The sequence below is a fragment of the Salvelinus alpinus genome, chromosome 27 (assembly GCF_045679555.1).
Source record: "Salvelinus alpinus chromosome 27, SLU_Salpinus.1, whole genome shotgun sequence".
Classification (NCBI taxonomy): Eukaryota; Metazoa; Chordata; class Actinopteri; order Salmoniformes; family Salmonidae; genus Salvelinus; species Salvelinus alpinus.
Window position 1 is genome coordinate 45,900,263 of NC_092112.1, and position 24,323 is coordinate 45,924,585.

The 24,323-nt window shown below is 43.2% G+C and overlaps 1 protein-coding gene across 5 annotated transcripts in view; it reads left to right on the forward strand.

The window, feature by feature from the left end:
* The window catches only part of LOC139556654 (metabotropic glutamate receptor 1-like), a 73,724-nt gene extending 49,416 nt beyond the window's left edge, over positions 1-24,308 (forward strand). For 2 of the 5 annotated variants that reach the window (XM_071370866.1, XM_071370867.1), the window contains exons 4-9: positions 7,272-7,507; positions 11,161-11,407; positions 14,113-14,281; positions 15,041-15,167; positions 19,538-20,468; positions 21,807-24,308. In XM_071370866.1, coding sequence (XP_071226967.1) covers positions 7,272-7,507; positions 11,161-11,407; positions 14,113-14,281; positions 15,041-15,167; positions 19,538-20,468; positions 21,807-22,623 — 2,527 coding nt within the window. In that variant the 3' untranslated portion in view covers positions 22,624-24,308. Of the gene's footprint in view, positions 1-7,271; positions 7,508-11,160; positions 11,408-14,112; positions 14,282-15,040; positions 15,168-19,537; positions 20,469-21,148; positions 21,240-21,806 lie in introns of all 5 variants that reach the window. The other 3 variants (XM_071370870.1, XM_071370869.1, XM_071370868.1) reach the window with 3 other exon arrangements.
* The last annotated feature ends 15 nt before the right edge of the window (positions 24,309-24,323 follow it).

Here is a 24,323-nt window from a genome sequence, read left to right on the forward strand (position 1 = left end):
TGGCGCCGGATATACCGGACCGTGAAGGAGGACACGCGCTCTTGAGCACCGAGCCTCCTCAACCTTACCAGGTTGAATGGTCCCCGTAGCCCTGCCAGTGCGGCGAGATGGAATAGCCCGCACTGGGCTATGCTGGCGAACCGGGGACACCCTCTGTAAGGCTGGTGCCATGTACGCCGGCCCGAGGAGACGTACTGGAGGCCAGATATGTTGGGCCGGCTTCATGACACCCGGCTCGATGCCCAACCTAGCCCAGCCAGTGCGGCAAGGTGGAATAGCCCGCACTGGACTAAGCACGCGTACTGGGGACACCGTGTGCTTTACCGCATAACACGGTGTCTGACCAGTACGACGCCCTCTCACTCCACGGTAAGCCCGGGGAGTTGGCTCAGGTATCCTACCCGGCTTCGCCACACTCCCCTTTAGCCTCCCCCCCAATAAATTTTTGGGTGAGCCTCTCGGGCTTCCAGCCGCTCTGCCTTGCTTTCGCCTCATAATACCTCCTCTCCGCTTTCGCTGCCTCCAGCTCCGCTTTGGGGCGGCGACACTCCTCTGGCTCTGCCCAGGGTCCTTTTCCGTCTAGGATTTCCTCCCATGTCCATTCCTCTTTTCCCCATTGCTGTTGTTCTTGCCGTCCTTCTCCACTCCGCTTGGTCCTTTTATGGTGGGTGTTTCTGTAACGGCTGTCGTAGTCGTTCTCCTCCTCAGACGAGGAGGAGCATGGATCGGACCAAGATGCAGAGTGGTAAGTGTTCATATTTAATGAAAAAACAACAAAACACTTCAAAATACAAAAACCAGCAAACGTGACTAACCCGAAACAGTCCTGTGTGGCCCAAACGCTAACACAGGAACAAACACCCACAAAACACAAGTGAAACCCAGGCTGCCTAAGTATGATTCTCAATCAGGGACAACGATTGACAGCTGTCTCTGATTGAGAATCATACCAGGCCGAACACCAAATCCCAACATAGAAAATCAACCATAGACCAACCCACCCAACTCACGCCCTGACCAACTAAAATAAATACAAGACAAAGGAAAACAGGTCAGGAACGTGACAACAACAAGCTAAATAAGTAATCTAATAAGTATCTGATAAGATAATTTATATTTTGCTGTATGTTAGTGGTGTATTTGTATGTGTTTTTTCAGTGACCTTACAAGAAAACATACACTTTTATTATAATTTTAATTGATGACTCATATAATTAATATATTTTGTCCCAAATATGTCATACCATACCTAACTAAGCAAAAAAATAAATGTCCCTTTTTCAGGACCCTGTCTTTCAAAGATAATTCGTAATACTCCAAATAACTTCACAGATCTTCATTGTAAAGGGTTTAAGCACTGTTTCCCATGCTTCTTCAATGAACCATAAACAATTAATAAACATGCACCTGTGGAACGGTCGTTAAGACACTAACAGCTTACAGATGGTAGGCAATTAAGGTCACAGTTATGAAAACTTAGGACACTAAAGAGGCCTTTCTACTGACTCTGAAAAACACCAAAAGAAAGATGCCCAGGGTCCCTGCTCATCTGCGTAAATGTGCCTTAGGCATGCTGCAAGGAGGCATGAGGACTGCAGATGTGGCCAGGGCAAGAAATTGCAACGTCCGTACTGTGAGACGCCTAAGACAGCGCTACAGGGAGACAGGACAGACAGCTGATCGTCCTCGCAGTGGCAGACCACGTGTAACAACACCTGCACAGGATCGGTACATCCGAACATCACACCTGCGGGACAGGTACAGGATGGCAACAACAACTGCCCAAGTTACACCAGGAACGCACGATCCCTCCATCAGTGCTCAGACTGTCCGCAATAGGCTGAGAGAGGCTGGACTGAGGGCTTGTAGGCCTGTTGTAATGCAGGTCCTCACCAGACATCACCGGCAACAACGTCGCCTATGGTCACAAACCCACCGTCGCTGGATCAGACAGGACTGACAAAAAGTGGAGGGTCCGTCATGGTCTGGGGCGGTGTGTCACAGCATCATCGAACTGAGCTTGTTGTCATTGCAGGAAATCTCAACGCTGTGCGTTACAGGGAAGACATCCTGCTCCCTCATGTGATTTTCTTCCTGCAGGCTCATCCTGAGATGACCCTCCAGCATGACAATGCCACCAGCCATACTGCTCGTTCTGTGGGGGATTTCCTGTCAGTGTTCTGCCATGGCCAGCGAAGAGCCCGGATCTCAATCCCATTGAGCACGTCTGGGACCTGTTGGATTGGAAGGTGAGGGCTAGGGCCATTCCCTCCAGAAATGTCCGGGAACTTGCAGGTGCCTTGGTGGAAGAGTGGGGTAACATGTGGGGCGGCAGGTAGCCTAGTGGTTAGAGCGTTGGACTAGTTACCGAAAGGTTGCAAGATCGAATCCCCGAGCTGACAAGGTAAAAATCTGTCATTCTGCCCATGAACAAGGCAGTTAACCCACTGTTCCTAGGCCGTCATTGAAAATAATAATTTGTTCTCAACTGACTTGCCTAGTTACATAAAGGTTAAAAAAAAACATCTCACAGCAAGAACTGGCAAATCTGGTGCAGTCCATGAGGAGGAGATGCGCTGCAGTACTTAATGCAGCTGGTGGCCACACCAGATACTGACTTTTACTTTTGATTTTGACCCCCCATTTGTTCTGAGACACATTATTCCATGTCTGTTAGTCACATGTCTGTGGAAGTTGTTCAGTTTGTCTCAGTCGTTGAATCTTGTTATGTTCAGTTTATGTCGGAAAATTACCACAAACATGTATTCGACTGTGTTTGTCACAGTCATGTAAGTTACCACAAATATCCCACTAACATATAACGCAAAACATACAACATCTTACCAGATACTTATTAGATTACTTATTAGATTTTTGTACAAATCATCTTCTCCTGCCATACAATGAGATTTTCATAATTATTTTCCACATAGGATAGCAGTGGTATGTGTTTGATAGTATTAGTATAGCTGTGGTGGGTCTGTGTTTTCATGAATATTGGATAAGAAATAGCATTAACAGTATTCATGATACATGAATTCATGAAACTTAGGTAGGTATGAATTCAATCAAATTTGGCCTCCGTTGGTTTGACTGTTTTGATGAGGTATTTAAACTAAGTAGATATAGTACAGCAGGATCCAGCGACGGCGTGAAGAGAGAGGGAGAGAGTGTCATTTTTTCTTTATCGCAAACTCCGATGTGGAAGCAGCGATGCATGTCTACCTTGGCAACAACTCATAAATTATTCATTGGGATGTTAAATAAATGCTCCCCGCACACGCACTCACACACATACACACACACCAAACCTAATCTCTCTCTCTCTCTCTGCCATAGCCTGCTGTTGCAGTTCTCCACGTCTGTGGGGACAAATATTGGAGGTCCGTATATAACACTGTATCGAATTTAGAACATCAAATGCAGTCAGCTACCTTGGGTCAGGGAATAGACTAGACTAGTGAGAGGGAGGGAGGGAGGGAGGGAGGGAGGGAGGGAGGGAGGGAGGGAGGGAGGGAGGGAGGGAGGGAGGGAGGGAGGGAGGGAGGGAGGGAGGGAGGGAGGGAGGGAAAAAAATTATGGTTGTTGTGATTGTGATTGTGAATATTAGATGGGTGGAAGAGTGCCAGTGGTTTGGGATTTGAGCATAAATGCACATAGAGTGCGCACACACACACAGCCTCAGAGGCAAATGTGACTGTGACAAATTAGATGAATGTCTCTGGCCTAAACTCAATTAAGACAGAGGAAGTTATGATTCTGTTTGGCTAACCTTTCTAAAAAAATATATATAAAAAAAACACCCATAATTCAGAGGTGTGTCAGTGGAGGATTATTTAGTGGCATCACCTTAACTGAGCTCGAGAAAGCAGGGAAACATTTTCCTGTGTTTTTATACGTGCTAAAAACCACCTCGAAATATTCAAGCAGCCCACTAAATCACTCTTTATATGCTTCATATCCCTTTGATTTCACCGTTTCTCTCAGACCTCTTTTAAAATGGCAGAACATAACACACACCAACCTGGTCTCAGAGCATTTCGTATTATTCTGTACGTATTCCCGAGATGCTCCATTTAGCATGATATGTTTCGTGTGGTATGGGTACATAAGACAGATTGTTACTTAAGGCAAACGTCTACACTCTAAAAATTAGGAGTTCAACAACGGTTTTTCCAAGATCCTCAAAGTTCTTTGAAGAACCTTAAGGTTCTTGGCACTGAAAATTGCCCCCTAAAGGTACTTCCAAGAACCCCGTAGGAGGTGGGGTTCATCGAGGAACCTCCTTAGTTGGTGGGGGTTCTTGCAGGAACCTAACTGCCCAACTGAAACATTTGGATTTGAATTTGAAAGGTAGCAGGTGCAGGAACTTAACTGAAAAATGTAAAGATCTCCTCAATTCAAAGTAAGGTTTGTCCCTTGCATGATCTAAATTGATATTGTTTTATGATGATACCATCTATCTTTTCATATTTGTGCAAATATTTCTAAAACAGAAAATGGACACAATTCAAAGGATAACAATCAACAAAGAGGTAAGAATATGTAGGCTTTAAGAATATGTTGAAGGCTAGCTGTATTGGGTGCAGATGACTGAACTGGTCACTTTTGTGTCTGGGTCTGCAGGTTTACAGACAAGGAGGCATATAAAGGTATGTCAATTGGTATTGTATGTTATGCTGACCAGATTTACCATCATCCTCCCTTACCTCTTCAATGAATATCCCATAGGCCTCTACATTATGGACAAGGTATGTGTATGAAAACCATTAACACCGTATTTTTCATTCACATTTACCACAAAAACCAAGGTATGAATACTGTCATGTGCATGTTTTGTTAATCATCTGTATAATTATTATTTTTGGCTTTACAGACTTTACCCTCCATAGACCTCTGATGAATATAACAGGAAACCTGTTCAATCACCTTGCACTGCAAAATCATTCTGGCTATGGATACGGAGAACATCAACACATTAACATCAACACGCCAGAGGATATACCAATTGGACTTGGGGCTCTGCTGGATATTTTATTTTGCTTTGTCACTAAAATCATAATAAACACTAACAACTAAAATATTGTATTATTGTCATGCGTATTATTATTATTAATATAAATAGGGGAGGGGTGTAGTTAAAAAATTTACCCCAAAATAACTTAATAGTGTTTCCCCACAGTTTCAATGTGAAGATCCACTAAAGGATACTCCAGGAACCTTTTCTTTTTAGAGTGTAGCAACCCAAAGGTTGCAAGTTTGAATCTCATCACGGACAACTTTAGAATTTAAACAACTTACTACTTTTTTTGCTACTTTGCAACTACTTTGCATGTTAACTAACCCTTCAACTAAGCCTAATCCTAACCCTTTAACCTAACTCCTAAACTTAACACTAACCTTAAACCTATCCTGGCTAACGTTAGCCAGTTAGCTAACGTTAGCCACCTAGCTAGAATTTGTAACATATCATACGTTTTGCAAGTTTGTAACATATTGTACGTTTTACAAATCATAACATATTGTACGTTTTGCAATTTCCGAACACATTTTACATTTTCTAATTCATAACATATAATACGAATTGTAATTTGTAGCATATAATATGAATTGTAATTTGTAGCATATAATACGAATTGTAATTTGTAACATATCATATGAATTGTAATTTGTAACATATCATACGAATTGTAATTTGTAACATATCACACGAATTGTAATTTGTAACATATCATACGAATTGTAATTTGTAACATATCATACGAATTGTAATTTGTAACATATCATACGAATTGTAATTTGTAACATATCACACGAATTGTAATTTGTAACATATCATACGAATTGTAATTTGTAACATGTCATACAAATTTTTATTTGTAACATATCATATGAAACAGGTGATGGAAATCCACAACTTAATACATACCATACGAAATGTAATTGATACTAAATGGAGTGTCTCGGATTTACTTACTTAATAATATGAAATGCTCTGAGACCAGGTTGCACACACTCCTCACACACACACACACACTCACGTATGCTCTTACCCATCAGAATATCCCTTCTGTGTGTGGTAATTGGCTACGGGCTCACTTACTCTCTAATTGGAGGGTAGCTGTCAACTGTACAGATATTCAAGCCTGCTGCATCCAGAGAAGAGAAGAGCACAGCTTAGAAGCTCTGTATATCAACTCGTTTATTTTCTTTGTCTTTGTCTCTAGTCTTTCTTGTTCATCCCTCTAAGGGTCTCCCGCCTTCAAATGCATGTCTAAATGAGCTTAGTTTAATGGGGATTCTGACACAGAGGGGAAGGAAAACCAACAAGGCGATTGGTGGACTGTAAGTAGAGTTGAAAAGGAAGATGGAAGCCATGGGAAGAGGTATAGGAGGACAGGCTCATTGTAGTGGCTGGAATGGAATAAACGAGACCTTCCTCCTATAGCTCCTCCCACCAGAATCCACGGATCCACATAGAAATGGAGATCGTAGTGGAGAGAGTCCTTGGGAATATTCAGTGATCACAGAGCTCAAGCTAAGGGGCGAAAGATTCCTATAGATACCATAGACACTATGGTCGACTTAAAGGCCACTGCCTATTACCTTGAAGAGCAAAGGAGCAGACCTTTGCAGTGGAATTTGATTGTTGGGAAGGATATGACATAGGACCACAATGGAAATAAGTCATATACGTGTTTGTGTTTACCATAGACGATTCTTAATAAAGTGCATCATTTTGTATGTGTACCTTGTTTTAAATGATCAAATAAACGAAACGAAAAAAAAGACCTATGTTCTGCTACTCTTTTGTTTTCTCTTCGTGTGGCCTGGTCTGAAAGAACACTTGTCAGTGAGGGTAACGAGACAGTGAGACTATTCTAACTGGCTGACATCCTTGTTGGTTGGATACACGTTACCTCCCATCTTCCAACGGTTCTATCAGATCAGTGTGCAGCTAGAATGCACTATTGCCACGGCTAGCAGGACGCCAAGTGTCACTGGTTGAATGCCTGAACTCCTGCTCATGAGTTAATGGGGAAATGTAACACAGACAATTATTTACGAAATCTTTTTTGTTTTTCCATTGTGATGAAAGTTTTTTTTTTCAGAATGAAATTGCTCTTGTTTTGATCAATCTCACAATCCAAATACAGTTCGTTATCTGTGTGCTCAGTATTTTCTCTCCCTCCCTCTCTCTCTCTCTCCCTCCCTCCCTCCCTCCCTCCCTCTCGCTCTCGCTCTCTCGCTCTCTCGCTCTCTCTCTCTAGTGATGGATGGGCAGATCGAGATGAGGTGGTGGAGGGGTACGAACAGGAAGCAGAAGGTGGGATCACCATGAAGCTGCAGTCAGAGGAAGTAAAGTCATTTGATGACTACTTCCTGAAGCTGCGTTTGGACACCAACACACGGAACCCGTGGTTCCCAGAGTTCTGGCAGTACCGCTTCCAGTGCCGGCTGGCCGGACATCAACAGGAGATTAAGAAATACAAGAAAGTCTGCTCCGGTGAGAACCACTAATAAACTACACTAGCCATGAGCCATGAGGACTGAGCAGGGGTTAGGTTGGGAATCAACAAAAGCAATGGGAAGAAAATATATATACAATCATCCCATAAAGATCATACAGTATTTTCTATTGTAATGTCAATACATGATGAGTTAGGCTGAGGACAAATTAATAGTTCATCTTAATGTTTTGAACATAGGCTAGCAATTGTATGATAATGTATTGTCTCCCTTTTTTTCCTCTCCAAATACTCTCTCTGCTTACGAACAAAAGGTGATCTAGGTAAATTGAGTTGTTGCCCCGCCAATGATTAACATAGTGATTACATTTAACACCTGAAATGATGCTTGATAGGCATGCGTTCAAACATTTTGTAAGAAAAACAATTTTAAGTATTGATGTTATTGTGAGTGTATTCACCTCAACATGAAGGTATTATACATGTACTACTGTGTAATACCTCACTCTCTTAAGACTTAAGTAAACCAAAATAGCTTGATCCAAGCATTCAAAACATGACACAATTGCAGAGCACTGTAATGTAGCTATAGTTTGCTGTATGTCTTATGTTATTTTCTCTTCTTAAAGATCTCCAAGGTGGTAAGTGTATATTTCAAGATAAAAGAGATGCTGACTTTACCTGCACCTGCACTGTACTGTATAAGCACTTCACTTTGGCAAGACTTGTAGAGTTTGACTGGTGCTAGCTCTGAGGATTATGTTGGCCTGTTGTACTACCACTAGACAAGTGAAATAAATAGAATGCTCCAAAATGGCTGCTGTGTTCAGCGAAAGCCTGGGGTGGGGTCAAATCAGTCAAACTGTAATGCATAAACTCTTGGGTTGTTTTTTTAAAAAGTACTGCAATGTGAAGAGAGAACAAGGAAGAATGAGTCACTGAAACACACTGTTCAGTAGAACACCACTGTATGAGAGAGATGTGTTCTGTATACAGTGCCTTGCAAAAGTATTCATCCCCTTTGGCGTTTTTTCCTATTTTGTTCCATTACAACCTGTCATTGAAATTGATTTTAATTTGGATTTCATGTCATGGACAAACACACAATAGTACAAATTGAGGAAGTGAAAGGAGAAAAAGAACTTGTTTCAAAAAATTAGAAAAAAATCTAAAACATAGAACTGGTGCGTGCCTTTGCTATGACGCCTCTAAATAAGATCTGGTGCAACCAATTACCTTCAGAAGTCACATAATTAGTTAAATAAAGTCCACCTATGTGCAATCTAAGTGTCACATGATCTCAGTATATATACACCTGTTCTGAAAGGCCCAGATTCTGCAACACCACTAAGCAAGGGGCACCACCAAGCAAGCGGCACCATGAAGAACAAGGCGCTCTCCAAACAGGTCAGGGGCAAAGTTCTGGAGAAGTACAGATCAGGGTTGGGTTATAAAAAAATATCAGAAACTTTGAACATCCCACGGAGCACCATTAAATCCATTATTAAAAAATGGAAAGAATATGGCACCATAAAAAACCTGCCAAGAGAGGGCCGCCCACCAAAACTCACGGAACAGGCAAGGAGGGCATTAATCACAGAGGCAACAAAGAGACCAAAGATAACCCTGAAGGAGTTGCAAAGCTCCAGAGCAGAGATTGGAGTCCTTGTCCATAGGACCACTTTAAGCCGTACACTCCACAGAGCTGGGCTTTATGGAAGAGTGTCCAGAAAAAAAGCAATTTCTTAAAGAAAAAAATAAGCAAACACATTTGGTGTTCGCCAAAAGGCATGTGGCAGATGAGACAAAAATTGTGTTTTTTGGCCATCAAGGAAAACTCTATGTCTGGCGCAAACCCAACACCCCGAGAACACCATCCCCACAGTGAAGCATGGTGGTAACAGCATCACGCTGTGGGGATGTTTTTCCATCGGCAGGGACTGGGAAACTGGTCAGAATTGAAGGAATAATGGATGACGCTAAAATACAGGGAAATTCTTGAGGGAAACCTGTTTCAGTCTTCCAGAGATTTGACACTGGGACAGAGGTTCACCTTCCAGCAGGACAATGACTCTAAGCATACTGCTAAAGCAACACTTGAGTGGTTTAAGGGTAATTTTAATTTTTTTTTTACCCCTTTTGCTCCCCAATTTCGTGGTATCCAATTATTAGTCGTTACTGTCTTCTCTCATTGCTACAACTCCCGTACGGGCTTGGGAGAGACGAAGGTCGAGAGCCATGCGTCCTCCGAAACACAACCCAACCAAGCCGCACTGCTTCTCAACACAGCGCGCATCCAACCCGGAAGCCAGCCGCACCAATGTGTCGGAGGAAACACCATACATCTAGCGACCTGGTCAGCGTGCACTGCGCCCGGCCCACCACAGGAGTCGCTAGTGCGCAATGAGACAAGGATATCCCTACCGGCCAAACCCTCCCTAACCCGGACGACGCTAGGCCAATTGTGCGTCGCCCGATGGACCTCCCGGTCGCGGCCGGCTGCAACAGAGCCTGGGCTCGAACCCAGAGTCTCTGGTGGCACAGCTAGCACTGCGACCACTGCGCCACCCGGGAGGCCAAGGGGAAACATTTTAATGTCTTGGAATGACCTAGTCAAAGCCCAGACCTCAATCCAATTGAGAATCTGTGGTATGACTTAAAGATTGCTGTACACCAGCAGAACCCATCCAAGTTGAAGGTGCTGGAGCAGTTTTGCCTTGAAGAATGGGCAAAAATCCCAGTGGCTAGATGTACCAAGTTTATAGAGACATAACCCAAGAGATTTGCAGCTGTAATTTTCAGCTGCAAAAGGTGGCTCTACAAAGTATTGACTTTGGGGGGGGGGGTGAATAGTGATGCATGCTCAAGTTTCTGTTTGTTTCACAATAAAACAAATATTTTGCATCATCAAAGTGGTAGGCATGTTGTCTAAATCAAATCATACAAACCCCCCAAAAGTCCATTTTAATTTCATGCTGTAATGCAACAAAATAGGAAAAATGCCAAGGGGGGTGAATATTTTCGCAAGCCACTGTAGATTATCTCCTCTGCTGACTATCTGCATGACAAAAGATGGCCTGTTTCTAAATGTATTGAGAAACAATGGGAAAAGAAGGAGAGAAAATGTATGAGATTTAAGCAGTTATAGGAAGAAAACAAATATGGAGTGGCACCTCAGGTACGGTATGATAGAAGGGTGAATGAATGTCTCTTTTTAAAAATGTCCCTATTAGTGCTATAGTTGCCTTATTCCCTGTGCTTGACAATGCTTTCAGCTGGCTAACCAAAAATGCTTGTTACACAATATGGTGTCCACAGACTTTACTTTTGCTTCCTCAAGATTCCTCCATCTTCTGTATCCTTTGGGGGGAAATTAATAAGCTTCTGGACACCTTATTGTGATCTAGTGTATAGTGTGTGCCAGTTATTTTGTGCTGCAAAAGAGAGAGAGATGTTTTGTTGTATTTTTTTATCAAATTATAATTCCAAACTCAGTTGTTTATGGGTTGAGTGAGAAGGAAGTTGTACAATTCTCTTGCCGTACAATATTATGTGTGCCTACATTTACACATTGATACGGCACTGTAAATCCAGCACAAACAAACAAAACGGCCACAGTCCTTAGAAAAACAACATCAACCAATTCTAAACCACCATTTTGACATTCTGGTAATTTCCCACTAATCCCCAGGCAATGAGAGTCTTCATGAGAACTACGTCCAGGACAGTAAGATGGGCTTTGTCATCAATGCTATCTATGCCATGGCCCACGGCCTCCATGACATGCACAGTGAGCTGTGCCCTGGCCAGCCAGGCCTGTGTGAGGCCATGGACCCCATTGACGGCAGCAAGCTGCTGGAGTACCTGCTCAAGACCAACTTCAGAGGGGTGTCAGGGGAGGATGTGTACTTCGACGAGAACGGGGACACTCCTGGCAGGTGAGGAGGGAGATGGAGATGGATGGGACGGGGAGGGGGAGGGGAGAGGACGTTGAGATGGAGAATTGTTGGTGAGCAGATTTTGTGTAATAAAAAGCATGAGCTGGCACACACCCATAGAAGATTATTTAGTGTAGAGGTACTGACTAACGGAGAATAAACTGGAAGCTATGAAAACAAAGATGTTTTTTTTACCCCAAAATTACTGGGAGGTTATACAGTGGCTTGCGAAAGTATTCACCCCCCTTGGCATTTTTCCTATTTTGTTGCCTTAGAACCTGGAATTATAATTGATTTTGGGTGGTTTGTATCATTTGATGCAAAATATTTTTTATTGTGACACAAACAAGAAATAAGACAAAAAAAATGAAAACTTGAGTGTGCATCACTATTCAACCCCCCAAAGTCAATACTTTGTAAAGCCACCTTTTGCAGCAATTACAGCTGCAAGTCTCTTGGGGTATGTCTCTATAAGCTTGGTACATCTAGCCACTGGGATTTTTGCCCATTCTTCAAGGCAAAACTGCTCCAGCTCCTTCATTTTGGGTGGGTTTCGCTGGTGTACAGCAATCTTTAAGTCATACCACATATTCTCAATTGGATTGAGGTCTGGGCTTTGACTAGGCCATTCCAAGACATTTAAATGTTTCCGCTTAAACCACTCAAGTGTTGCTTTAGCAGTATGCTTAGGGTCTTTGTCCTGCTGGAAGGTGAACCTCCGTCCCAGTCTCAAATCTCTGGAAGACTGAAACAGGTTTCCCTCAAGAATTTCCCTGTATTTAGCACCATTCATTATTCCTTCAATTCTGACCAGTTTCCCAGTCCCTGCCAATGAAAACTTCCCCACAGCATTATGCTGCCACCACCATGCTTCACTGTGGGGATGGTGTTCTCGGGGTGATGAGAGGTGTTGGGTTTGCGCCAGACATAGGGTTTTCCTTGATGGCCAAAAAACTAATTTTTTGTCTCATCTGACCAGAGTACCTTCTTCCGTATGTTTGGGGAGTCTCCCACATGCCTTTTGGCAAACACCAAACATGTTTGGTTATTTTTTTCTTTAAGAAATTGCTTTTTTCTGGTCACTCTTCCGTAAAGCCCTACTCTGTGGAGTGTACGGCTTAAAGTGGTCCTATGGACAGATACTCCAATCTCTGCTGTGGAGCTTTGCAGCTCCTTCAGGGTTATCTTTGGTCTCTTTGTTGCCTTTCTGATTAATGCCCTCCTTGCCTGGTCTGTGAGTTTTGAGTTTTGGGCAGTCTTCTCTTGGCAGGTTTTTTATGGTGCCATATTCTTTCAATTTTTTAATAATGAATTTAATGGTGCTCCGTGGGATGTTCAAAGTGTCTGACATTTTTTTATAACCCAACCCTGATCTGTACTTCTCCACAACTTTGTCCCTGACCTGTTTGGAGAGCGCCTTAGTCTTCATGGTGCAGCTTGCTTGGTGGTACCCCTTGCTTAGTGGTGTTGCAGACTTTGGCGCCTTTCAGAACAGGTGTATATATACTGAGATCATGTAACAGATCATGTGACACTTAGATTGCACACAGGTGGACTTTATTTCACTAATTATGTGACTTCTGAAGGTATTTGGTTGCACCAGATTGTATTTAGAGGCTTCATAGCAAAGGTGGTGAAGACATACTGTATTTACTCACCACTTTTCCATTTGTTTTATATATATATTTTTTAAACAAGTAATTTTTTTCATTTCACTTCACCAATTTGGAGTATTTTGTGTATGTCCATTATATGAAATCCAAATAGAAATCCATTTAAATTACAGGTTGTAATGCAACAAAATAGGAAAACGCCAAGTGGGATGAATACTTTTGCAAGGCACTGTAGATATGGAGTGTGCGACTCTATGTTTTTATAGAGCAGATTTTGTGTGAAATGACTATGAACACACATGCATGGGTATACATGCACATACTGTACATGGACACACAGACACACAAACACACACACACACATACACAGAGCATGTGGAATCATAATCATAATGGGCTGCGACTGGAACAGATTAAATGTGTCCGTGTGCTGCAGCAGTCATTTCTACTTACAGCGTGTGCAGTCAGTCCTCTCAAATCCATATCAAATCTATCCCTGACAGACAGTTGAAAAATAGCCCAAGTCACCTGTTATTCAGCCAGAGGTCAGGGCTAGTACTCAGACATGGTACCATAATCACAATAGATCTGGATTCTGTGCCCTGGTAAGTGTCTTTACATGAAAAACGTCTAACTATATAGAATGTAAGATGTTAAAGTAATTTTGGATAAAGGGGTCTGCTCTAAGCAAGGGACTTGTTATCATTAAGATAACTGCTTATTTTTTCCTTTTCCTTTCTCCCTTTCTCTCTTTATCTCCATTTCTTGACCTTGCTCTATTTTTCTCGCGCTCTCTCTCTCCCATAATCTCTCTCTGTGCCTCTCCCCCTCTTTCACTCCCTCCATCCATCTCCCACCTATGTCTTTAACTATCTCCTCTGCCCCTCTTTTACCCCCTCCATCCATCTCCCACCTATCTCTTTAACTGTCTCTCACCCCTTCACCCTATCTCCTCTCCCCCTCTTTTACCCCCTCCATCCATCTCCCACCTATCTCTTTAACTGTCTCTCACCCCATCTCCTCTCCCCCTCTTTTACCCCCTCCATCCATCTCTTTAACTGTCTCGCACCCCATCTCCTCTCCCCCTCTCAGGTATGACATCATGAACCTGCAGAGTGTGGGTGGCGGTAGCTATGACTACCAGCAGGTGGGCTCGTGGCACGAGGGCATCCTGAACATCGATGACTGGAAGCTGTGGATGAACAACAGCGACATGGTCCGTTCCGTCTGCAGTGAGCCCTGCTCCAGGGGACAGATCAAGGTACAGACACAACTTGGCCAAAATAGTCTGAGCCAGACTGGACCAGGCTGGATTGGGAAAGGTCCTGAACCAGTCCATCAGGAATTCCCAGGACCCAGTTTCATAGAGAACTGCTGTCTATTTTTCTGCTCTGACGCTTTTGTTTAATTTGATTTGAACTAAGTTATCTCTGTAAATTGATCCCTAGTCCAGGAATTTATGTGCAGATTTCATCCCTGGTTGAAAAGGAGTGATTTTCATTGTGTTTTAACACAATGTTGTGGAGCCTTCAGTATCTTGAGGAAACACCTTGAGTCTCTCCAACCAGGGCCAGTATTATTTAGCCTGGCCAATAGCCCTAACCCTAACCCTAACCCCCCCCCATAGGGTGCATGTACTCTCCTGTCTGCTTTAGCGGGGCTTTCTAACACTTTGTTTACTGCCCTGTGCTGTGCATCACCCTGTTTTACATATCACAACTCTGAGAACATCCACTTTAGGAACAGGATCATGTAAATGCAACTTGGCTTGTCTTTTGGAATATCATTTGTGCGCGACTAAGGGAAAACTGTTACACCATAGGTTCTTATAATATGCACCAGAATTGACTCATTTGTTTTAGCTCAGGGTGGAGCAAAGGGCCTAGAAATGCACCATCAAAGCCAAATTAATGCTATCTGATTGGGGTTGGTACTGTGTGGGTGTGGGGTTGTGGTTTGTTATTGTTTTGACTGTAAGCTTGTGACTTCTGGAGTTGACCCCTGACCTCTGTGTGATCAGGTGATCAGGAAGGGTGAGGTGAGCTGCTGCTGGATCTGCACCACCTGTAAGGACAATGAGATCCTCCGGGATGAGTTCACCTGTCAGGCCTGTGACCTGGGCTGGTGGCCCGATGATGAGCTGGAAGGTAACTTACTAACAGGACACTATCTATCTATGTGCCATGATGACTGACTACTGCCTCTACCTGGCTGTAGCTCCCCCAGCTCGTACTCCCTCTAATCCTACCATCCTTAATCTGCATGTCTGCCCCCCTGCCCTCATCCCCTCCAACACCCACCTCACTAGTCTCCCAATCCACCATCACACACTTACAGTTTTCGCCCAAGTTTTTTTGTAAAATCAGTCCCCAACACTCTGCAACCTGCTCCCTGCTTTGTTCTCCCTGTGAAGGGACTGCAAATATCTGTCTATTCTTCCCCATTCCTTGCTAATGTTCTGATTTCTATAGCCCTTTAATCTCTTTGTGCCACCAAAAGACATGACTCTCTGCGCCATATACTATGTTTTTCCTCTATATTAATTTAGGAGTGGCCTAAATCGTTGCCGCCACTCCAAAAAGTTTGATACATTTAAATATATATATTATATTTCTGCCAAGATCCACTTTTAAAGGGATAGTGCCAGATTTTAGAAATTATGCCCTTTTTCTACTTACCCAGAGTCAAATGAACTCATGGATGCAGTTTGAAATAAGTTGCTAACTAGCATTAGCGCAATGACTGAAAGTCTATGGTACCATAGACCTCCAGGCATTGTGCTAATGCTAGTTTGCAATGGCTCACAAAACTACCTTCAACTTCATTCAAACTGTTCATTTGACTCTGGGTAAGTAGGAAAAAGACTTGATTGCCAAAATCTCACACTAACCCAGTGACATTTCAACATATATTTGTAGCAAAACAGAGTTGAGCAGTGGTGCAAATAATAGCCACAAGCACACAACCAACAGTGCAGTTCAGTTATATTTCAGATGGTGTCAACATAACATTTTCATGCATTTTGGAGAATAATTTTAAGAACTGACCTTCTTACCATTGTTCTATAAAACAAATCCCCCTCCCCACCACTACCTTTGCCACCGCTGCTAAAAAAAATCCTAGAGAAAACACTGACTCTGCCTTCCCCAACTCTCCTTTCATCTCACCTCCCGCTCTCTCATCTGCTTTCTTTCAGTCTCTCTGTCTTACCTTCCCTCTCTCAGTGCCTCCCCTTCCCTTTTCATCTCTCTCTCTCCACTGTCATCCTGTTTTCTCATTGTTGCCATGACCAAGGTTCCCTCAAATTTTGGGGGGGGCACTGAGCAAATTGTAGGTCTTGTGAGCAGAAACTTTGAATGTTGTGAGAGATTTTTGCAACTTCCCACGTGCGTTTATAGTGAACACTGAGGCTGTACCCTTACAGTTTTATACAGTAGCCAATAGGCTATTGTGGGTATTTGAGCATAATGTAGGCCTACCAACAAAACCAATGGAGCAAATCCCATAACATGCACATGGAAATAACTTTTGATATATATGATATAGCCTATACGTGTTGTTCAAGAAACCACTTTACAAAATTAAATGTATTATTATTACCATACAGAGAATTAGACAATGTAGGCTACCCCTCTGCCTATTGGCTTATTTGCATATTCAAGCCTGTCTCAAAATACAACACTGCCCAATTAATAATTAAAGCAAGCTTTTCAAAGACAGCTTGAAATGTAGCCGACACGTTTCGTGCTCTTGTTGGAAGCAGTAACTCCACATTGCTGACCTATACGTATCTATAACTAGACTAATAACTCGCTAACTAGCAAATAATATCAACACACGTTAATACGCGCCGATCTGATCTGAAAAGCGCATTCATTCGTGGGTCATTGAAAGACCGCTCGTGGGCTACCCCAGCCAATAGAATTCTACTCTGTTTCGCTCTGGCTCTGCCTACAACACATTCACAGAGTCAATCTTGCAAAGTTAGATTTGCTTTGGTTTGATGCATTGAAAAGGGGCTGATATAATGTTGATTCGATAACAGAAAAAAACGTTGATCCATATAGTGCAAACTAATGGGGCGAACTCAGTGAATTTCAGTCTCTTGCGTCTCTGTGCAGTCCTGGACGAGTTGCGCTAGTGCGCACGCGCGCAGTATAGAGGACAGCGATTCGAGCAGAGTTGAGCTCTCCTTCCTTCTCCCTGTCAAAATCCCATTAGCTCATTGAGAGCCCGTTGATAGATTTCCAACAGTTTGCTGTCAGAGATTAAATTACCCTCTTTCCTATGATTCCCTATGCATGTCTGGGAATATCAATAGCGCTGTCATTCCAGGTTACTGGGGAAAACAGTTTTACACCAGCGTTCAGAGAAGGGAAGGTGTTGTGCACTTGAGGAGCGAGGAGAGAGTGAGTCTATTCAAAATATTCGCAAAAATCGTACGTTTAATTGAAGTAAGATTATTTATTTTTTTTAATTTGAAAAAAATTAAATAAATATTTTTCTCCGAAACATATGTGCCACAATTATTGGCACCCCTAGAAATTCTTATGAGTAAAATCTAATTTAAGTATATTGCCATTCATATTTTACGTTTTCAAGTTCACCTGAGTGATTAGGAACACTTAAGTGGTGAGCCATGACTTCCTGTTTCACTGGGGTATAAATATGAGGTGACACACAGGCCAAGTTCCCATAGTCATCCATCCCTATGGGAAAGACCCGAGAATACAGTAATGATGTGTGGCAAAAGGTTGTTGAGCTGCACAAATCAGGAAATGGCTATAAGAAAATAGCTCAATGGTTGAAAATGCCCATTTTCATTATCAGGGCAATAATTAAGAAGTTTAAAGCAACTGGAGATGTTAACAATCTACCTGGAAGAGGACGTGTGTCTATATTGACACCACGCACAGTGAGGAGGATGGTTTGAGTGGCCAAATAATCTACAAGGATCACAGCTGGAGAATTGCAGACGTTAATTGGGTCTTCGGGTTAGAATGTCTACAAAACTACGATGAGACGCCACCTACATAACCACAAGTTGTTTGGGAGGGTTGCCATAAAAAAGCATTTGCTGTCATCAAACAATGAACTCAAGTGCCTACAGTTTGCCAAATGTTACTGGAACTTTCAATGGGACTGGATTCTATGGTCAGGTGAGACCAAAATAGAGCTTTTTGGAAACAAACACAAGGTGGGTTTGGCGTAGACAGAAAGATAGTCATGCAGAAAAGTACCTCATCCCCACTGTGAAGTATGGTGATGGATCTTTGATGTTGTGGGGCTGTTTTTCTTCCAAAGGTCCTGGGCAACTTGTTAGGATACATGGTATCATGGACTCCAAGTACCAGCAGATATTAAATCAAAACCGGACTGCCTCTGCTAGGAAGCTTAAACTGGGCCGCGGTTGGATCTTCCAGCAGCACAATGATCCAAAGCACACCTCAAAATCAACACAAAAATGGTTCACTGATCACAGAATCAAGGTTTTGCCATGGCCATCCCAGTCCCCTGACCTAAACCCCATAGAACACTTGTGGGATGAGCTGAAGAGAAGAGTCCACAAGTGTGGACCATGGAATCTGAAGGATCTGGCGAGATTCTGTATGGAGGAATGGTCTCAGATTCTTTGCCATGTTTTCTCCAACCTCATTAGATTATTATAGGATTATAGGAGAAGACAAGGAAAGTTGCACAAACTATTGAATGAAGGGGTGCCAATAATTGTGGCACACATATAGTTGAGAAAAATATTTGTGTTATGATAAGAATGTATTTTTTCTTTAAATTATTTTACTTTAAGTAAAGGTTAAATTTTTGTGAATATTTTGTATTAAAGACCAAGAGGATGAGCAATAAAGATTTTTTTTCACAGCCTGTTTTGCTCATATTTACCAAGGGTGCCAGTATTAGTGGAGGGCACTGTATATCCAGATGAGATTTTGCATTAAGTTAGCTAACTAGTAATTGTATACATGTGATTTGGTTTATGAGGGCTAAATGATGCTGGTTGTGATGGCATAGACGTAGGCAGGCATTGCCTGTGGTGGCGCTGACTGTAATGCTATTAGCTAGGAGCGCTGTGTAATTCAGGGGTTTTAAGATGAGTCTGGGGATGTCACTTTTCTCTCATTAAGCCCTTGCGAGTCTAAGTGTGTGTCGGATGACAAATCACCACCAATGCGACATGATGGACAGCCACACACACACAGAAACAGACACTTTACACTGCAGCATAAGCATGCTGACAGATTTGGAGCATGTGTATGTGTGTGTTCCTGAGTAATTTTAGGCCATCTTTGAAGGGCTATGATCTTCCCTATATACCTCTTGACTTCCAACATTTCTAAATCTGTTCACTAGTCCTCTGCCTTCATCTACTTCCCCTCTCTTCAGTACACCCATGTTCCCCTCTTCTCCATTTATAGTCCTTCCTATTACTTTTCCACAATTGACATGCTTCAATGATTATATAGGCAACAATAGCGTCTCTCCTTTCCTCTGTCCTCTGCAGGTTGTGTGCCCCTGCCGCTGAAGTACCTGGACTGGTCAGATGTGGAGTCCATCGTGGCGGTGTGTTTGTCCTGCGTGGGCATCCTGGTCACCCTCTGGGTAACCTTAATCTTCATGCTGTACCGCGACACGCCCGTGGTCAAGTCATCCAGCCGCGAGCTGTGTTACATCATCCTGGTGGGCGTCTTACTGGGATACATCTGCCCCTTCACCTTGATCGCCCATCCCACCGTGACCTCCTGCTACCTGCAGCGCCTCCTAGTGGGCCTATCGGCTGCTATGTGCTACTCCGCGCTGGTCACCAAAACCAACCGCATCGCCCGCATCCTGGCCGGCAGCAAGAAGAAGATTTGCACCAAGAAGCCCCGCTTCATGTCGGCCTGGGCCCAAGTAGTCATCTCCTTCTTCCTCATCAGCCTGCAGCTCATCTTGGAGATAACCCTGATCATCCTGGAGCCGCCCATTCCCATCAAGTACTACCCCAGCATCCGCGAGGTCTACCTCATCTGCAACACCAGCACGGTGGGCATGGTGGCGCCGCTGGGTTACAATGGTCTGCTCATCATGAGCTGCACCTACTACGCCTTCAAGACGCGCAACGTCCCGGCCAACTTCAACGAGGCCAAGTACATCGCCTTCACCATGTACACCACCTGTATCATCTGGTTGGCCTTCGTGCCCATCTACTTCGGCTCCAACTACAAGATCATCACCACGTCCTTCTCCGTGAGCCTGAGCGTCACCGTGGCGCTGGGGTGCATGTTCTCGCCCAAGATGTACATCATCATCGCCAAGCCGGAGAGGAACGTGAGGAGCGCCTTCACCACGTCCGATGTAGTCAGGATGCATGTGGGAGACGGCAAGGCGGCTCAGCAGAGCAAGAGCATTCTCAACATGTTCCGTAGGAAGAAGAACGAAAACGGAAGCACCAAGTGAGTAACCTTCAGTGATGTTCAGAACTCAGGGTCTAGAGATGAGGGCATATAGAAGGATAGAATAGGGCCTGCACACTCGTTTGGATCCAAAAGTAGTCTTGTGACTACAATAAACGTATGTTTCAGAGAATTAGAGTTTGTATGCCCTATTCTGTCATTCTACTGTTTTTTCTGCCCAAATATGATGAATTATGAGTTGTGCTTGACTATACACTTCCTTGGTAGATAAGCCAATCAAAAACAATATATGATAGATCATCAGATTCACAGATTTAATCCTGAGATAGTACATATTGATTTACCTCAGAACTGGTCATATCTTCAAAGCTAGTCAGATTGCAAGATTAGCACAAAATAATGGAAGCGTATATTTCATGTATGATGATTAAAGTATAGATTTAAACAGGATTCCTAATAGGTGTTCCACAGCAAAAACACTGACAGTGTCTAAAGTAAGGATTGAGATTGGGGATGAGAGAATGTTGTCTTTGAGTGTTGTCTCTCACCCTTGCTCTAATATGTCCCACTTAACCTCTTCCAATGGACAGAGGTTGACTCTGACAGGCTCATGTTTAGACACAGGCTTGGCAAACTCCTGTCCTTGAGGTCTGCAGTGTCTTTGGAAAAGAATGTCTCAGTAGTTAGTAGGAGGAGGGTCTACTAATCTTTCTTCATAGCTCCAGACTGGTTGGTGATGACAAGGTATGCATGACTGCCAGTAGACACTGCAGCCTTCAAGGGAAGAAGATGTGCACACCCCTGGTTTAGGTGATTTAAGTTTATCCTGAATTGTCCTCACATTTATCCCAGTTCGAAGCATGAAACCCTCTTTGTCTCCCTCACGAATCACATAAGAGAGACAAACCTAACCGATCCTGCTATGCACAGCGCTAAAGCCTTGTGTTATTACATTGTGTCAGACAGTACAGGCACCAGAAACATTTTACAAGTGCATGTTGCCCATCTCAGCTTGATAAACACTTACTTTAGATAAACAGGTCTAAATTTGCTGGATGGCTCAAAGTACTTTGAATTAAGCCATCTATGGTTCATAATGCTCTTCGAACAGCACATTATGAAATTATGAATCACAAAGTATTTAGTTACTGTAAATTCCCAGATTAGTCAATGCAATCCCACTTGGAGCTCACAAATGAACCACACCACTGCTGCCTGTTAATAATGTTGTTAAAAAGTCTTCAGTGTATTTTAACATGCGTAGAGAAATGTTGCATTGCTGCTGTTCTGTTCTATTGTGCTATGTGTTGTTGTTGTTGACTAACCCTTCCCCCGGGTTGTCTCTGTTAGTAACGGCAGTCTTTATCTCGTTCATAGTTCTAATGGCAAGTCTGTGTCATGGTCTGAACCAGGTGCAAGACACCCTCAGAGGGGGGGGAATGTGTGGCACAGACTGTCTGTGCATGTGAGGAAACAGGAAGCCGGCTCGAATCAGACGGCGGTCATCAGGCCCCTAACTAATGCCCCCGTCGACCCCCACAGCTGCGACCCACACCACCAACAACACAGCCCTGGCACAGACCCCCACCTCCCTCACCCCGGCACCACGGCTCTGTACAACCTGGCGGAGGAGGAGGACGAGGAAGCACGCCCTCTCTGGATTGCCCCCCACTCCCACTCTGGAACACTCCACGGGAAGGATTCAGAGGAGCCACCCTCTTATTCTCACTTAACCACCGAGCCCTTGCAGGGGGTGATGGTGGACACGCACAGCTCCAATATCCCTGGATTTAACGACACAACGGGTGCCTCCGGCATCCAGGCCAGCTCCACCAACCAACCCCTAGGCTTTACCTTCTCTCAGCTTTCCTGCCCCCTGCAAGGTGGGGCTTCTTTTGGAGGGGAAGACCTCATCTCGCCCCTGGAGGGGGCAGAGGGGGAGGCACTGGACCTCCTACACAGCTACACAGAGGAGGATGACGAGGAGGAGGGAGAAGAGGAGCTAGCTCAGAGTAAGCTGACCCTGGAGGACTCCTTGGCTCTGTCTCCCCCCTCCCCCTTTAGGGACTCAGTGTGTTCTGCCGGGTCGGTTCCCGGCTCCCCCATCTCTGAGTCGACCCTCTGCAGCCCCCCGAGCTCTGCCTACTCCTCCATCATCCTCCAGGACTTCAGACGGAGCTCCTCCACACTGTGAGAGCCACCAGGCACTGACACACACGCACGCACACACACCATGTTACTAAGATGTAACATCAACGATTTGATAATTGATTTGCTTATTTATTTATACATTGCTCCGTTTGTTCTGTCATTTGCTTGCTTGGATTATATTACAAGACATTTTATGTCATGGGGGAGTTTAAGTGAGAGAAAATGAAAATAAATGGAATAGTCCAGTAGCAATCATGTTTCTCAAGGGCTGTGAGTCCCCACCAACCTTTCTGCAAACTTTGAGACTGGGATCAGTGCCAAAACTACCCGGCTCTTGTGCCAAATGGATTAAGCAAAGCTGGCAATCACAATGAAGGCTTTAGCTATATGATTTTGTTTTGCTATTGTTGTGCATTTAAATAGCCTATGAGACAAATGGAGGGAAGGCTGTGTATAAGGTGCTCGGATCTTATCCTATGATTTCGGTGAGATACAGGGACCAAGATCCCACAATGCACTGCCTGTTTGGTCCAATACTGTACCTGTGCAGTTGAGCTCATATTATTATGTGTAGCAGACACAGCTGGATCAAAAGACTCTCTTTGCCTTTTTTTCATAAAGACTTAGTCCTCAATATGAAGTACTCTTCTCAGCTTACCAGTACTTTTACTACTAACCTCATTGCAGTTCAAACATTTACTCTCTGATAAGAAACAAACTCTGTCTATGAACCGCAGGGTAGGCTACAGTATAGTATATAAGCAGTATTATGTTTCTCAGACATTGCATACAGGGCCCCAATAACATAATATGATGGAAATTGAAGATTGGGTATTTGCGCTGTATGCAATACTTTGCAACATGGTTTTTATTGTGCCAATCAAATTAGTTTTCCAGTTCTCTGCATTCATGTTTGCTGATAAGGCATCTTCAGGAGATTCTAAGATTGTGTACAGTATTTTACATTACGTGTTGGGCTTGATTGTAGGCGACTGTAATGTTATGACATTATACGTTTTAACACACTCCTGAGACATGTTTGGTTCACACAGGATGCTATGAAGATGAGATTCTGTTTTCCATACTGTGTGTGTGATGCTATTTTTTAAATGTTTTCTGAGGCCGCTGTGTCATTGTAATGGAAATATACTTGTGTATGTTTTCAAAGTTTGTAATATTGTTTAGCCATCTCTCATTTTTTTTTCACACAGATGGTATGTTTGTAATATCAGTAAATGTGTATATATTTAGAATGTGAAACTATTTATACGTTTTAAAACTCGTCTTACTGGAAGAGCTGTGTTGGCATTGATTTAGGGTAACTTTTCAAGTTAGCCGTATCCTCTTGAAAATATTCAGTTGTAAAGCGTACCAATGGATAGTTGCTTCTTGTGGTAAGATTATATGTGCTTCAATCTAGTTTAGATTTTGTATTATAAAATTGCAGTTGCATTGGTTTACTTGATCATACGCTTCTTAGTACTTTATGAGAATGCAACTACAAAGTATAAAAACATATATACAGTATGTATAGTTCTATAGTATTGTAATTGTTATTACAAAATGTTATATTTAGTCTATTAGTGTAAGTTGTTGGAAGATTTTAACATTTCTTAAATGTAAAGTAACAGAAGGATCACGTTTTACAAGGTCACAGCTAGAATGAGATAGGCCTACATGTTTTTGGCAAGGCGAAAAATGCTGTAAAATAAAAACCTTTTATAGTAAGATGACTCGTTGATT